The sequence below is a fragment of the Heterocephalus glaber genome, unplaced genomic scaffold (assembly GCF_053883595.1).
Source record: "Heterocephalus glaber isolate CG9 unplaced genomic scaffold, H.glaber_assembly_v1.0 deba00000470, whole genome shotgun sequence".
Taxonomy (NCBI): Eukaryota; Metazoa; Chordata; class Mammalia; order Rodentia; family Bathyergidae; genus Heterocephalus; species Heterocephalus glaber.
The window spans coordinates 16,275,752-16,293,323 of NW_028258145.1; the positions used below are offsets into that span (position 1 = coordinate 16,275,752).

At 40.5% G+C, this 17,572-nt stretch overlaps 1 protein-coding gene across 5 annotated transcripts; it reads left to right on the top strand.

Moving 5' to 3' along the window:
* The first annotated feature begins 1,876 nt into the window (after positions 1 to 1,876).
* Krcc1 (lysine rich coiled-coil 1) lies at positions 1,877 to 14,468 on the top strand. 5 transcript variants are annotated; one of them, XR_015448528.1, is made up of 5 exons: positions 1,877 to 2,089; positions 3,399 to 3,557; positions 9,556 to 9,713; positions 10,824 to 10,936; positions 13,103 to 13,709. XR_015448528.1 is itself a non-coding variant. In XM_021258191.2 (5 exons), the coding sequence occupies exon 5, from the start codon at positions 13,125 to 13,127 to the stop codon at positions 13,887 to 13,889; it is 765 nt and encodes a 254-aa protein (XP_021113850.1). In that variant the 5' UTR covers positions 1,930 to 2,089; positions 9,556 to 9,713; positions 9,898 to 10,029; positions 10,824 to 10,936; positions 13,103 to 13,124; the 3' UTR covers positions 13,890 to 14,468. The 5 variants fall into 5 exon arrangements, 4 of the variants coding, with proteins under 4 accessions (XP_021113850.1, XP_004844623.1, XP_021113851.1 ...); XM_021258191.2 differs by lacking the exon at positions 3,399 to 3,557 and adding an exon at positions 9,898 to 10,029 and having other exon boundaries at positions 1,930 to 2,089; positions 13,103 to 14,468; XM_004844566.4 differs by lacking the exon at positions 3,399 to 3,557 and having other exon boundaries at positions 1,930 to 2,089; positions 13,103 to 14,468.
* Positions 14,469 to 17,572: the final 3,104 nt, after the last annotated feature.

Genomic DNA, 17,572 nt, shown 5'->3' on the forward strand with positions numbered 1-17,572 from the left:
GCATGTCTGTGTAATAACAGTTACACAAAGCTTTCAGTCATGCAAAGCAATATGTGGGACTGCATAACCTTTGTTCCTTTTCTCCAGCCCCACTGTGATTAAATGTGAGTTAATGGATAAAGATGCTTGTTAGTTTTGGGACACTAGATAAAATCTGTAACAGACCTAAAGTCCCAAAGTAAACTACTCAACTCCTTGTTTGCCCGGAACTGATGTTCCGGACACCACAATCTATAGAACAAGCTGCAAATGTCTGCTGACCATCAATACATGACAGTCGACCACTAACCTTTGTCCCTTTTCTTCAATTCTATATGTTAACTTCCCCCTCAACCCCCTATAAAAACAGCCTCGGACTCTGAGCCAGTTGCCTCTCTAAGCTATTTTGCTTTGGGAGTGCCATCTGGCCAGACTAATAAAGGTCTGTTTTACTTTCCAACTTGTCCGGTGTGTTCCTTCCCGGGTGTTCTTCGCTGCAGTCAGCTCCTCGGAGCATTTGGTAAGGCCAGTGGTCTTACAATATACATGTTACCTTAGGGTACATATGAAGTAAAAGTCTGAAGAAATACATGGGAATGAGAGATGCTCAATTCAGGACAGTATCACTTCTGAGGAAAAAAGAGATGGAAGAGGAAGCAGATAGAGTTAAATTGAATACTTGCAGTCCCCATGGTATCTACAGGAATCAGTATAGGTTTAATATTGCTGACTCATAACGTGCAAGTAGAGTGGGGAGGTAAAGGCAGTGAGATGATGAGATGGAGGAGGTGGGCTATGGTACACACACACCTGTAATCCTTGCTGAGACAGGCGAGGTGCAGATCAGCCTGGGCTATACAGTGAGTTCAAGGCCAGCCCAAACTACATAGCAAGACCCTGTCTTTAAAAACCAAAAAGAGAAGCAAGGGGCACCCAGGAGGTGCGAAAAGCTAGTAGGACTTAGTTTCACGTTTTGCAATAGACAATGGGCAGCCAATAACAACTTCAGATAGAACCCTTGGTAGCAACAGGGAGAGCAGATTGGAGCAGCTGCCATCAGAGGAAGGGAGATGTTAGCATGTTGCAAGTTAGAGATGCTGAGGAGAACCTGAAATAAAGCAATACCAATGACAAGAAGAAGCTTGCACCAAGAAACAAACCTATCAACAATAAACAGGTGGAATATTGTACAGCAGTGAACTGAAAAAATTACAGCTATTCCCAATAGCTTAGATGAATCTCAATGTTAAGTGAGACATTCAAGTCCCAGGATGCTGTAGAGAAAAATATAAATCTTATGAAGTTTAAAGACAATCTAAACACTTTTGCTATACATAAGTAAATATATGTGTTTATATGCATACATATGTTTGAGACAAATGGAAAAAGGAAATGAATGCAACAAGGGTACCGATTTCTTTGGGACACGGGATGAGGTGAGATATATGTGTACACTGTATACCTATTTATGTGTTACACACGTATTCGCTCACCTGAAAAGTCATTTTTGGACCAATGTTACCAATGTTTCATGACCAAGGAGTATGCTTTATCTACTTTGTGTACTAAAAGCCCTAACAAGGGAAAAAAGGATAAGGAAGGAGATTATGTATTTTTGAGATATTGTGCAGGGAATCTGTAGACTTTTCATTCTCACCAGGTTTTAGATTCACTCCCCTCGAGACTGCGGTCCCACGTGCTCTTCACTCCCTCCAATGGGAAGATTGAGTGACAGGAGGACCTAACTCCGGAGCTGGAGCCTAGTTAGAGGAGCCCGGAAATGGCGGGCGGAGGGGGCTGAGCGAGCAGGAAGGCGGGGCTAAAGGGGCTGTCCGGCACAAGGTCCCTACTGCGCTTGCGCAGTAGAACGCTTCGCCGCCATGGCGCCAGCGCCGTCCAGTCAGCCGTGGTTGGTGGCGGCGACTTCCCCTCTGGAAGCCGGGTCTCCGCCTCCTCCTCCCACCGCCCCCCCTGCTCGGCGGCGGAGGCGGCGGCGGCGGCAGCTGTTGTTCCTGCCTCTCCGCCACCTCCACCGCCGCCTGTCCTTCGGCCGGCGGCGTTGGCGGGGAGGGGGACAGTAGTTGTAGATCCCGCCCTTGCCTCAGCGAAGGTGAGTTCCCGCCTGGCGGCGGGGGCGGCCCGTTCTCCAGCGCCCGACTCCCCGGCCCGCGCAGGCCCCGCGCGTCCGCCGCCCCGCCCCGCGTGTGTGCCATGGCTGCCCGGGGCGCGGCCGGCGTCTCCGGTCTCCGGAGCGCGGCGTCTGGCTCTCCGCGGAGGACAAGGGGACGCCTCGGACAGGAGAGAGGCGGCCAGGCAGGGTCTGCGCCCCTGGGGCATCAGGGAAGGGAGAGGGAGGCCGGTGAACAAACCCCGAAAATTGAAGGGTCAGAGATAGGAGAGAAAAGCCCAGACCGTGGAAGTGAAATTCAGCATCCTGGAGAGTAGCGAATTCACGGTAGGATGTTTAGAAATGGAGTTTGGAATGGGTAAGGCTGTTCTAGGAAGTAGCTTGGGAGCTTTAAAGTTGCAGAGGTCTTCCCAGGAAGAAGGGGTGAGCTTTAGGGGGTCACTTTAGAGTTTTCCTAGCGCCCCCTTCTACTGCGGATTGAACCCAGGGCCTTTGCAATGAGCTACATCTTCAGCCCTTTTCCTTTTTCTTTTCTTTCTTTTTTTTTTTTTTTTTAATTTTGAGACAGTCTTGCTAAGTTGTTCTGGCAGGGCTCCAACTTGGTGATCCTCCTGTCTCAGCCTCCCAGAGTTTTGGGATTACAGGGGTGCACCTTCCCTAGATTTTTTTGAGGATATGACACTATAAATTACTAAGATGACAAATCCATCTTAATAGTGGTCTGAGTTTTAATGTGTATCTACCAGGAATAGAGCTTAGAGGTGGACATTAGAACAGTGAAAGCAATTTATTTCTTCATTACAGACAGTAGGGAGAAAAGTTGAGTTTTATTCAGATTTGCTCAGAGTTAACTGGGCCTTTGAAGAGGGAATGCTTAAGAAGGGGTAAGGGAGGGCGGAGTGAGTCAGGGTGGTGAATAATCACCAAGGTTTAGTCATTGTAAAGGCAAGTAGGCCAGCTGTCTGATGGCTGGGAATTATCAGGTTAAGCTGCTACCTTCCCACACAGACTGGGAGACAGACGTACCCTTCCTTGAGAAAGACATTCCTGAGTTAAGGGTCATTCCTGGGCATCTCAGGACATAGGAAAGAGGCCTGGGCTCTACCTCAGTGGTAGAGCGCTCCCAGCTCATGCAAGACCCTGGGTTCTGTGCCCAGCACCAAAAACAACAAAAAGATGTAGGAAAAATTTACAGTAGTAAACCCTTTTTAGTAAATGCTTTTTAAAACAGGTGGCTCTGGACATGAAGGTCAGTGGTAGACTTCTCTTGCTTACCATTCATGATATTCAGTACTCAGCACAAGAAACAGGTGAGGCCATGTAGCCATATGTGATGGCACACACCTGTAATCTCACCACTTGGGAGGCTGAAGCGAGAGGATCAGGGCAAGTTCCAGGCCAGCGTAAACTACATAGCAAGACCCTGTCTGAGAAAAAGAAAACAGATGAGGTAAGGGGCCTGTCATCAGGTGTTGGCTAGAACAAACAATAAATTCTTCTTACTGCCCTGAGCTTTTCCAAAACAATTCAAAGTGGGAGGGTAGTTGCTAAATTATCCCAGAGACCTGGCCATAGACTGTCAGAGGTCGTGTTCAATTGTGGTTAAGTCTCCTTGAACAGAGTCTTGGAGTTTTTACAGTTTTCACCAACACATTTCCCATAACACAAAAAGCTCTTTCTTTACCATCCCAAGCTAAGACGTTTGAGTTCTTAGAAGTACTGTGTACCTGCAAACAGCCTGGCTGTTGGGAACTGTGAGATAAGGCCTTAAAGCAGTTTTGGAGATGATTTTAGATTATGGCACTTGATTTCCCCTTAGATATCTGTAATACATTCAGACATACTTAATTTTTAGTATTTGCTTTCTTGCTTTCTGGTTTTTTTTGTTTTTATTTATAAAGGCTGATGGCCAAAATATTACAGACTAATTTAGATCCCTTTTCCTAGGAGAGGCACTCATAAATGTAATAACCTTATAAAAAATAATTTCTTCTGTCTTCTGCCTCGCAAGCAAAAGGATCCAAATTCAATCCCCAGTACCAAAATAATAATAATAATTTCTTGCTCGTGTGGTGGCAGACACCTACAATCTTAAGTACTCTGGGAGGCTGAGGCAGGAGGTTCACAAGTTCCAGCCCAGCCTGGGCAACTTAGCAAGACCCTCTCGAAAAATAAAACAGGGCTGGCTAGGGGTGTAGTTCTGTGCAAAGGCCCTGGGTTCAGTCCCCAGTACTGCAAAACAAATATAATAAAGTTCGTTAGAAATTGATTACAACCAAATGAGTGTCTTCAGGTAGCCTAGAGGATAAGTATCATTCATTGTTCTGAGATAAAAAATAAAATCTTTTCTTCTTTTGCTTTTATACTAAATTTCCTGCTTGTCACCAAGTATGCCTTAGCAGCTTATAGGTATCAAGACTACAATTCGATATGGTTCCCATGGCCATATCACAGGAAGATTTGAAAACAGCTCTTCATAGGAAAACAGCTTTTGCCAGACTTGATATTTGGAGGTTTTTTGCAATGACTTTGAATATGGGCAGACTTTTAAAGATGGCAGTTCATATAGTGCTGGCAGTAACTTTTATACAACTTCAAGGTAGTAAAATGAGAATAGTAGACTCAAAAATTTGACTAATGCTAGGTTCTGGTGTTCATTTCTCCACCCTGAGTATGTCCCACACTTCCCACACTTCCTGGACTTCAGTTTTTCATCCATTGGGTGGATTATTGGGACTAGTCCAGTGGTTCTCAGTTAAGGGTGTTCTCACCCAGACCACACCAGAGGCATTGTCTGGAGACATTTTCCCTTGTCACCAAGTAGGGAGGTGCTACAGGCATCTATTTGGTGTAGGCCAGAGATGTTGCGAACATCCTAGAATTTATGGGACAACCACACACAAACACAAGTAGAATTATCCTACCCAAAATGTCAGTAGTGTTCAAGGTTGAGGAATCCAGCACTAACTCCTTATAGCTTTAAAACAGCTGCTTTAGCCATCCTGTGTTGGTATTCTCCCCCAGTCTGGCTTTATTCTAGAACTATAATTCCTGAAACACGAAACTGCCCTTTAGTGGCTATCAGGTAACATTCAAAGAGTAATGAAATCTCTACCAAGTTATGGTTGAAATTATTTACCAAATTATAATAGTTAACTAAAGAATTACCTTTTGTCACTGTATTTCAAGTAAATATCCATTAGCAGTTCAGGTAACTATGACTTGCAAATGCCAAATATTTGGTATATTACACTATTTAAAACACTTAAGACTTAGCTTTTTCTTTTTTTTTTTAGGTAATTATAAAAGACAAATAGCTGGGCATGGTAACACATTTCCCGAATCCCCACTACTCAGGAGGCTAAAATGGGATGATCACAAGTTTGAGGCCATCCTGGGCTACAAGAAGGAAAAATATAGTTTGATACTTAACCAGTATCAGTATTTTTTTTTTAAAGCTCTTGCTGGAAGATTCCTCCAGAAGTTACCAAAGGATTATTGTCAGATATGTCACAATTCTCACTTTCAGAATCTCGATAGAAACTCAGCATGAATGCATACACTTGTGACCCTAGTACTCAGGAGGCTGAACCAGGAAGATGATGAGTTTGAGGCCAGCCTGGACTTCATAGATCCCCCCCAAAAAACAAAATAGGCCCCAGGATGTGTAGCTCAGTAGTAGAATGTTTGCCTAGCATGTGTGAAGTCCTAGATTCAGTTCCAGTACCACACACAAAAAGACACAATCCAGGTGTGGTGGCACACACCTTTAATCCTAGCACTCAGAAGGCTCAGGCAGGATCCCTGAGAGTGAGGGCAAAATAGGTTATATATGAGTTCAAAGGCCAGCCTGAACTACCTGTCAAGACCCTGCGTTTAAAAAAAAAAAAAATTCTATTGGGACCATTAAAACTGCTTTGAAGCCAGAACTGATCTGAAGTAGCTCCCAAGTCCCAGCTACTTGGGAGACTGAAGCAGGAAGACTGCTTGAGCCTGGGTATTCTAGACCAGACTGGGTAACATGGTGAGAACTTGCCTGTCCTAAAAAGGTTAATCACCGTAGACAGTGTGTATTAATTCTGAGTTGATGTTCTGAAAACCTTGGTAATTTACCTAGCTGACTTTAAAGTCAAATGTAAATTATTATATATATATTATATATTAAAATTATTATATTATATATTAAAACTTCAAATAATTGAGAGATACTTTTTTTTTAATTTACCAGATTCTTTCTAAAATATTTCTGGTTTACGGTTATCTTGAGTACATAGTATTTTTAAGCAAAAAAATTTTTTTTGAGACAGGATATCACTTTGTAGTCTAGGCTGGCCTTGAACTGACAGCGATCCTCTTGTCTCAGCCTCCCAAATGCCTGGATTACAGATCTGTGCTTTCAGACCCAATTTAAGCAAATCTTTAAATCTGTACACTACCTTAACCTCAGTTTGAAGATATCCAGTGTAACAAATATTTATGGAGTTTTTGGATTGTTGTGTTGTTTTTTGTTTTTTGGGTTTTTTTGAGACAGGGTCTCACTATAGTTCAGGCTGGTCTTAAACTCGCTATGTAGCCCAGGCTGGCCTTGAACTTGTGGCAATTCTCCTGCCTCAGCCTCCTGAGTGCTACGATTGCAGGCTTGTGCCACCATGCCTGGCAGCTATGGAGTTTTTAACTACAGAGTCAAATTTTTTGCAAAAATTAAAACAATACAGACATGTACAGAGAGCAAATGTTAAATGTTTCCCCAACTATTTCCCAGGTCACATTAAGTTTAGTGTACATCTTTTCAGATTTTTTTTCTGTAGAAACTTAGCCAACGATTGGATTATCAAATCAAATTCACATGCATCAGCCATATAACCCAGTAGCAAAGCTTAGTAATTATTTCAAGTATACAGCAGTTGAGATCCTCAAATGAAGTGGAGAAGTGTCTAGTACACGAAAATGGCTCCTTGTAGAGTGTTTTCCCACGTCACATATGTAGCTCTGGCCCAGGATAATAAGATTTCTAGGTGAAGTTAACAAGAGTGCTTCCCACAGTAGATTGTGAATTACCTCCATGTTTCACCACAGGAATGTGTAGCTTATGTAACGTGAGCTATGTCTTGTAGATTTGGAGTCTATTGCTATCAGCAGCCCTTAGCCAGGGGCACCTTACTAAGAGAATTTTAGAGCTGAGGTCTCTTCTTCATGGCACATAGAGGCTCTTGGCTCAGGTCTGGATGTCACCTGTCTTCCCTCTCCCTTCCCTGGAAAGGAAGTAAATGGATCCTAGGCCAGCCACACTAGCTCCTTCCTTACAGGAAACACATGTATACATATTTAATTTTGGTTTGTATATTTTTTTTGGTTTTTTTGAGACAGGGTCTCCCTGTGTAGTTCAGGCTGGCCTCAAACTTGCTGTAATCTTGACAGCCTCCCAGTGTTGGCATTACAAACATGCACCACCACACCTGGCAATTTTTTCTTGTATATTTTGGGTTTATACTAAAACTGGATTTTTTTTTATAGGTACATAGCTAGTGTCCTACATCTTGTTTTTTCCATTCATACATCATGGATTTGTCTTCATGGCATTACATGTGGTTCCAACTCACTCAGCTGTATAGTTTCGATGTTACCCAATTGGCATTTGTCTTAGTCCATTTTGTGTTGCCGTAACAGTACCACAGCTGGGTAATTTATGTAGAAAAGAAATTGTCCCTCACAGTCTGTTCTGGAGGCTGGGAATTTGTGAATGAAGGCACCAGCATCTGTCAAGGACCTTTCTGCATTGTCCCATGGCAGTAGAGATCAAAGTTGAAGTGCATGGCCCTCAGCATAGACATGAAACCAACTGTGAAGGGGCCACCCATGTAGTGAACATTTCCCATGGGCCCCGCCTCCCAACACTGCTGCATTCAGGATTATGATTCAGGATTATGCTCTTTGAGAGACATAGTCAATCCATAGCTTCCTGCTTACAAACCCATAAACTTTTATAAAACAAATTTGCCAGGTGTAGGAGAGGCACATGCCTGTAATTCCAGCACTCTGTAGGTTAAGGCAGGAGGATCACCATGAGTTTGAGGCCAGCCTGGACTACATGCAAGACAAAAAAATGAATATACTTCCACTCTTGGGAACTTTATTTCCTCCCCCCGCCCCAGATACTGGGGTTGAATACAGGGCCCACACACTGAGCTACATCTTCAGCCCTTTTTAAAAAAATACATTAATTTCAGACGGGCTCACTAAATTGCCCAGGCTGAGCTTGAACATGTGACCTTCCTGCCTCAGCATCCCAAAGTGCTGGGTTTACAGGTGTGTGCTACTATGCCCAGCTTTTTGAGAACTTTAGATTAAAGTGTAGACCTCAAATGTAAATGTAATTTGGGCATAGATTATTATGAGGATACAAAGAGTTGAAGTTGATGTATAAATATCACCATAGCTTTGAGGAGCTTGTCTAAGCCTTTTAGGTGAAATGCGTGGGGTCACATTAGTACCAACTATAGAAGAACATTACCTACCACAAGAAAAGGAGAACCATGTGTGGCTTCTATGTGATGCTCAAAAGACAGTAGTGTACAGCCATCTTTCAGTATCCACAGGGGATTAGTTTCCTGCAGATACCAAAATCTAAGATGCTGAAGTCTCTTATATAAAATGGGGTAATATTTGCATATAATCCATTCTCCCATAATCAGATCATCTCTTGATTACTTGTAATACCTAACAGTGCTATGCAAATAGATGTTAAATTATGTTGTTTAGGAAATAATGACATTGAAAAAAGTCTGTACAGATTTAATACAGGAATGATTCTCGAATATCAACTCTTAGCAGTTGGTTTAATCTAAAGGTGTATGAAGTGACTGCCTGTCATCAGAATCAGTGACTGTCCTAAAATGTACTGCAGGCTGAGTGTGGTAGTGCACCTGTCATCCCAGCACTCTGGGAAGCTGAGACAGGAGGATTACAAATCTAAGCCCAGCCCAGGCATCTCAGCAACTTAGTGAAACCCTGCCTCAAAATAAATTTAAAAGGGCTGGGAATGTAGCTCATTTGGAAGATCCTGGGTCAACCCCCAGTACCACCAAAAAAAAACAACCCTAACATTTTTTGAGATTATTTGCTCTAAAACCAAATGCCATAACTGAATTTTTTAGCCAACCTTTGTGTGTTGGTATCCCTGACCATTTCCATAGTTTATTCTACCGCTAGTGCTGCAGTAACATCTTTCAAAATGGTATTTTCTGGACCAAATAAAAATATGGTACCATATTAAATATTAGAATATTACTGAATGTTTTCATATTGCCATTCTAATGAGAAGAAAGCAATTACTGTAGTATTGTAAGCACTCAGGAGATGAGGATTTGATATGGTATATGAGAATTCTATGTAGTTGAAAATATCTTGAATGTTTAGTGTGATGTGTCTTACCTCTGTTTTCTCTGTAGATACTATATTGAATGAAGAAAGACTGAACTTTTACAGGTGCTTTATATAAAAGGCATCTGTGAAGTAGTGCTACAGTTTTAATAATAAAAGATTTTACATTATGAGGTGGGTTGAAAATGAAGGAATTATGTCCTACTGAAGCTTTTCACTGTAGCAGGTAAATATCTTATATGTCATCTTACTTAATCCTTACAAGAACCCTGTGTTGGGTCACATTGTCCTTTTAATGGATGAGGAAACTGGCAAAGAGAAATGACTTACATTTGGGGTATTAGGATTTAAGCTCAGGTCTTTATAACTTTGAACTCATTTTCTTTTCCCCATGTCTTCCATTATATCAGAAAACCACTATATCCTTAGAGAAAATGTAAGAGAAGCCAAGCTTGGTGGTGCACAACTATAATCCCAGCCCTATGGAAGGGTGAGGCAGGAAGATCATGAGTTCAAAACCACCCTGGACAACTTGTGACTAAGTGAGACTCTGTCTTAAATTTAAAAAGGGCTGGGGCTATTAGCCCTTGGTTCAATCCCCAGTATAATAGGGGTGGCAGGGAGGAGAGAAAGAAAAAGAAAACAAATGACATTATAAAGTTTGAGCTTGAAACTATTAATACAAATCAAGAGATATTAGATCCCTGCCCAGAGGCTTCTCTTGGAGTAGCTGAAGATTATGAACATACTATGAGGCAATCTTACTCTCAACTTCTCCCTTTTTTTAAGAGGCTTAGAATTGTAGAATGCTAGAGTTAAAAGATAAAATGTCTCCTTAGCTAGTGCCAGACATATCTAAGCCTGTAAATTAGATCAGACTCCCTATCCAGTATTCTTTCCCTTTATATGATGTGGCTTCTCATTCTGTATCATCTTTCCTGTATACTGTATCCTGGAGAAAGAATAGTCTTTAGTACACTACATTACAATAATCTTTTCCCACAGTGTTCATCTCATACTCTGAGACCTGGACGAGCTATTGGATCTCTTAACTGTGATATTGTAATATCTGGGATACCAAAGTACTAGTTACTGTACACACACACACACACACACACACACACACACACACACACACACACATGAAAAGCTTCATTTTCAAATTTATAGGAAGCAAAAGGAAGATGGATTTTGTGATTTTGAGATGATTGGTCTGTGTTGTGTAGTTATGAACTTTGAATAAATCGTCATAACAAGATTATGCTTGATTTTAGGTGAATGGGAGTAGAGTATTAGACAAAAATAAATTTTGTAATCTCTACATCATGATTTTTAGCTCCCTGATTGTTGTACAGTCTCACTATTTGGGGAAAGTTCATGCTGAAAACCTGAAGCAAGTACTAGATAAATATGATCAGATTTCTCCACCAAGTCCTCAGACTGACAAAGGTAAGGTTTCTTTTACATCATTCATATCTGTGCCATCTATGGTCTTTGGGACTATCTTCTTTCTTTTTTTTTTTTGGTACCGGGGATTGAACTCGGGTCCTTGCGCTTGCACAGCAGGCGGTGAAACCACTGAGCTAAATCCCCGGCCCAGGGACTATCTTCTTTCACTTAGCATAATGTCTTCAGGGTTCATCCATGTTGTACTGTGTATCAGTACTTCATTACTTTTTTACTGCTGAATAGTATACTATTATATAAATATATATATATATATATATCCATATATCTATATATTTTGTTTGGTCATTTATCAGCTGATGTACAGTTGGGATTGTTTTCACTCTTTATCGCTGATAGTATTTATTTCATTGTGTAGTTGTACCACCATTTGGTTTACCCACTCACCTACTAAGTGAAATTTGAGGTATTTTCTTTCTTTCTGGGGCTACTATAAATAAAACTACTAAGAACATTCATGTACCAGTCTTTGGCTAGGTGTATATCTTCTTCTCTTTGGGGTAAATACCTAGGATTGGTATAACTAGGTCATTTGGTAAGTGTGTGTGTAACTTCTTATGAAACTGCCAAGCTGCTTTCTTCTTAAGTGTTTATACCATTTTATGTTCCTACCAACAATCTGTGAGCCTTCCCATAGCATCACATCCTTACCAATACTAGTATTATTGGTCTCCATGATTTCAGTCACTCCAGTGAGTGTGGGGTGATACTCATAGTAATTTTAATTATCATTTACATGATGGCTAATGATCTTCACCATCTTTTTATGTGGTTATTAACCATTTATATATATACTTTTCTGACATGTCTGTTAAAATATTTGCCCATATTTAGTCAAGTGTTTGTTACTTTATTATTATCCTAATCAGAATTTTCGTACTATTTAAGTTGAAAATCAGCTAATTTTTCTAGTTCATCAAATTAGGCCACATTTAGACCCCTTTTCATCTTAGATTTCCAGGAAAATAGTTCATCTTTAATGACTAGAGAGTTCTGTATCAGGCTTGCTTTTGTTAAAGGGAAGAAATAATCATTTCTGCATGGGTTTTGGTGCTGCCTCCTAATTTTTGGAGATAAAATATCCCCCAGAAGTGTGTAAGGTGTTTATTATAGTAAGTATACTTCCTGCTATATTTGTATTTATTTATTCAAGATTTAAAGTGGGGGTAAGAAAGAGTATCAGGAATAATGAGTGCTTCCCTTCTGTCCCTTTTATAAAAGAATCAAGCAGACAAAAGCTCTGATGCATCTATGATCTTCTGAAACTTTTCTATGTCAGTTTTATCTCTTCCAGCTTTCTCTCCATTTTCTCCCTTATCCTCTCACCAGTACTTTGAGAGAACAAACAGAAGTGTTCTAGCATGCTTTGTAACCAATCAGAAGTTGTGGAACGAAATCCAAGCACTACACAGAAGATACAGAACTTTGTCTTTCACATCCCTCATACACTATACCTAAGAGTAGTTTTCAGCTCAGAGCTGAATTTCTAATTTCCACCATTCCCAAATCATTTTATAAACATCGTTTTTTTAATTTTATTTATTTTTATTTATTTATTTTTTGGTACCGGGGATCAAACTCGGGTCCTTGTGCTTGCGAGGCAGGCAGCAGAACCGCTGAGCTAAATCCCCGGTCCGAAACAAGCCTTACAGTACTATAGTCAGGTGAGTGAGTTTATTTATTTTGTTTGAGTAAACTGAAGATTTTAAAGATAAAGTTACTTTTTTGTGGTTCTCTTAGAAAACGATATACAATAATATGATTAATCAGAACTTTTTAAGAATTTTTGTCAGTACTTTAGAAATTACATAAATATCCAGATCAGGCCACTCACTACAGATGTGTGGTTCTTATTCAAACCTCCATGTACATCTTAGCTGTACAGCAGCATCTTCTTTCCTTTGTGTCAGCTCCTTCTTACCCTCTTCCTCCCACTTTAGAGAAGGATGCAGTTACTTGTGAGTCCCCTGGGAGATGTTTGACCATCCTGATGCTACTTTTTGACATATGTTGTCAAAAGACTTAACTTTATGCTAACATAGGTTTTAATTTGTTTGGCCTCTTTATTTTTGAATCTCTTTTCAAGAGCAAAGGAAATATTTAGAACAAAACAATCTAGTAAGGCTTTTCTCCCCATCTTCCCTGCAGAGAATCCCTTTATGTCAACCTAATGAAGCATTCAAAGTCATATGACTCTTTTCAAGATGAACTTGAAGATTATATTAAAGTGCAGAAAGCTAGAGGCTTAGAGCCAAAGACTTGTTTCAGAAAGATGAGAGAGGACTATTTGGAAAGCTGTGGGTATGGGGAAGAAGTTGATTCCAGACCCAGGTATAGAAAGTTTGATCAAAGACTCCCATCTGGAACCGTCCAGACCTACCCAAGATCACATAATATTTCACAGACAGAAAACCGGTTACCTCAGTGGTTCCCAGATTATGACAACAGGCCAAGACTAGAGTCTCTGAGCTACTGTCAGTTCCCCAGGGACTGTTTCTCAGAAAAACCAGCACCCCTGAACCTCAGTCAGCAAGAATATAATCATGGTTCAGCCAATGTAGAATCTAGAAGTCCTGAGCACCTCTCCTTGGGATCCAAGACTGGTACCCATCAAGCCAGTCATCAGAAGAGAAGAAGGCACTCAGAGGAAGGCAAAGAAAAACCAAAGGAGGAACGACCCAAGCACAAAAGGAAAAGAAGTCCTGAGGAAGTGGATTTAGAAAAACATGAGAGTATCCAAAGAAGGAAAACAGAGGTAGAAACTGAAACTGCCCAGGTCAGCACAGAAAAGCTTAAGCATCGGAAAGAGAAAAAAAGCCGAGATGTAGCCTCTCAGAGGGAAGACCACCGTAAGCGTAAAAAAGAGAAAAAGGAGCAAGGCAAAGAAAGAACAGAGGAAGAAATGCTTTGGGACCAGTCCATCCTTGGATTTTGAACCTCTTTAGTTGGTTCTCCTGAGGTTAAATTGAAAAAAATAGCTAAGGAGCTTGGTTTTATGATACTCATGTTCACATCACTTACATGAACAGGTACTTTCATTCTCACAAAGGCCAGGTGAACGTAAAGTATTTCAGCATGCTTGCTCTCAAATGTGGGAATTCCTTTTCCTCATTTTCTGAAAGGATTATTACATTTTTCTTACATTTAATATAATTTCCCTCTAGGAGAGTGGCTCTGGTTTATTCAGATTGCCATGATGGTGGGATTATTTTTCCTTGGGAAATAATTTATTTTTAATTGGAGGATTAATAGGCTTTGCAGAATCTATTTCCTGATTAGATTTGTTTTAGCTTTGAGTTGGGTATTTTTATGTTCACTGGTTTTTTTTCTATAAAGCAATTCAGATTTTTTTTCCCCTTGTTAACTTGCAGTATATTTTCTAGATTGGAAAGTGGAAAATGAATACATTGTAATAATGATAAGCTTATGTTACATATAGTTTTAAAAGTTTCAAAAAGTCTTGATACAAAATCAGTTTATATTCTGCAGAAGTTTATAATAAAGTGTTTTATTAATAATAAAATTTGTGTGTTCTTTGTCAGTGATTTGTTCCCACTCAACAATTATTTTCTTTGGGGAGGAGAAAAGCAACAATTGGGCAATATGAACTTAAAAGGCAAGATGTTTTAGATAGGTAAAATTTTAAAGTTGTAAAAATGCTTTACCTAGGAGTATGGTGGTCCATGCCTGTAATTCCAACACACTGGAGGCTGAGTCAGGAAGATCACAAGTTGCAGGCCAGCCTGAGCTACATAATGAGATAAAAAAAAAATAAATCCTTATCTCCTATCTTAGGTACTTTTGTTGTTGCTGAGGCAAAATACCTGACATCCAGAGTTAAAGGAGGAAAGGTTTACTGAAGCTCACAGTTTATGGAGGTTTAAGTTCATAGTTGGCTGGCTCCAGGGCAGGGAGCCATGGCAGAGGGACATCCCAGAGAAGAAACAATTCATGGTGGGCAGAAGGTAGCAAAGCAGCAGCAAAAACCTGCCTCTCCCTTTTATCCCTTCCAGGCTGCCCACTCTGAATAATGCCACCCACACCCAGGGTGGGCCTTCCCATTATCCACACCCAGAACTATGGCGAATGATCAGTGAACTAATTTAGTAATCATCACCCTTAATCCTAGCATCACACACCCTAGATCCAGCCACCTCTACTACAAGTGCGTGAGGCTTTGGGGGACTTGTAGAGACAAACCTAACATCAGCTATACCAGGCTTATTTATATTTGAACCCAGCTTTTAAGGCAGAAATCTATGGCTGACAATAATTTTTCCAAACAGTTAAAACTGAAGAGAGGAATGTGTAAGAAAATCCCATTAGATTATTCAGTCTTAGCTACACTGTAAGAATATTCAGCAAGTTAGGAAGGTACTCTAATTTCTTCAGAATGATTCAGGTTCATGGGGATAGAAGGAGATTGGAGAGTAAGGAGAGGATGAGGAAATAAAAAATGGCTAAGATGTGATATGCAGATATACCAGTTCCCCAAGGTGAGTAATAATTATGTATCACATACTAATTTAAAACAGCACACAACTGAATATTCATATCCTTTTAAAACCGTAGAAATCTGTCACAAATCTGTCACCTATCTACAGAGGAAGATTTAAGTGTGTGGTATTGATAACCTTGAGAAAGCCACTCATTTTCAAAAGTTTTAGGACAAACTTTTGCCTTAAGATGTCAGGGAACCCTGTTCCCCACTCCATTCAATATGCAAATTAAGAGTAATCTGTAAAGCTGTTTGAGGAGCCCTCTGGGCTCCCCATTTTGGCCTGTAAGGCCCCTTCAAAATTAGCACTTCCTAAACCTAAACTCTGGAAAATATAAGGGGCAAGTTCTGGGTATGCTTAGGAAAAAAAAAAAAACTAGTTTAAAAAAATAGAATGTTTCTCAGACAAAGAAGTAAAAGCAGCAAATAAACATGAAAAAATGTTCAACATCACTGGTCATTCCAGAGATGCAGATGAAAACGACACTGAGATTTCACCTCACCCCAGAAAGAGTGGCTGCTATCAAGAAATCAACCAATAACAAATGCTGGTGGGGCTGTGGGGAAAGAGGAACCCTTCTCCATTGTTGATAAGAGTGCAGACTGGTGTGACCACTGTGGAAATCAGTATGGAGATACCTCAAAGAACTAGGACTAGAGATCCCATTTGACCCAGCTATTTCCCTGCTGGGTATCTTCCCCAAAGAATTAAAAGAATCATACCACAGAGATATACGTGCACCCATGTTTATAACAGCACAGTTTGTAATAGCTAAAGCTTGAAAACAGCCCATGTGCCCATCAACTGGAAACTGGATAAAGAAGATGTGGGTTGTTTATAAAATGGAGTACTACTCAGCCATAAAGAACGAGAAACTATAGAGTCATTTTATAGCTAAATGGATGCATATTGAGGCCATACTCTTAAGTGAAATAAATAGGACACATGTGTAAATACAGAATAGTTTCTCTAGTGTGAGAAACTGAAAGTGTAAATAAGGATTAAAAGGATTAATAACTAATAATTGATACTTTGAAATAGGAAAAGGTCCAAAGGGTTAGAGGTGGTGGGAGGAGATGGGGAAAGGAAAGAATGGAAAGGAAAAATTATGAGAAAAGAAAAAAAAATGGAAGCGAAGTCTATGTAAATAGGGAAGGGTGGAGGTGTGAAGGGCACACAGGTAATGGGGAAACAATAAGAACCAAGACACATCATGTTCAGGTACAAACACCCAATGATAAATGTAAACATACTGTATACCTAAAATGTACCAATAAAAGAATTTAAGCAAAAAAAAAAAAATAGAATGGCTGTTGTAACATGTATGAACAAATGCTGAAAGTAATGTGTCTGCATTTTGCCAAGAAGGAAGCAAAATGAGAACTTCCATTGACAGCCTGCAGACCAGCAGAGGAAGGTAGCCAGGCAAAGGACAGTCTCAACCCAAGGTGGGAAGGGCTACCAGAGAGTGGCAAGGGATGGTGAGGGCAGCAGGCACAACTGATGTGCTGGGGTGGGAGTGGATTGTGGGGAAAGATGTCTACAAAGGATCAATTCCTACTTGTATGTGAAGAAGGAATGAAAAGTGTGTTCCTAGTAGAGATGGCCTCCATATCCTAAAGTCCATAAGCAAGAAAACAGCTTGGCAAACAGGAATTTCTTGGTGACAATATAAGGACCTAAAGCTGGAAAGAAAGGAAGTACAATAGGTTATGTTAAAAAAAAAACTTGGATTTGTCCTTGGGATAGTGAGAAGCTGTTAGCTGTCATAAGCAAGTTCCAGTTTTCTCTTTTTAAAGTCCACCTCCTATGGGATCTGAACTCTCACCAAAGTCACCCTAAGCTTTTGGGTCTATCTGCATCCTAGAACATGAGTAGAGTTGGATGCCTGTTGACCAGAGCTAGAGGCCACAGAAAATATGAGGGCCAGAAGGAGTTTAAGAAACCATGGAGAAGTCCAGTGGAAAGGAGTTTTCATTATGACAGGGAGAAGGGTGACTATGAAGCAGTGTTCCCAAGAGCTTAGGTTGGAGGATATATACCTGATGAGTTGGAAGTTGAGGCTACACTGAAACAAAGTTCCACTGTGTGCATTATGTGCATAGTTTGTTATATGAAA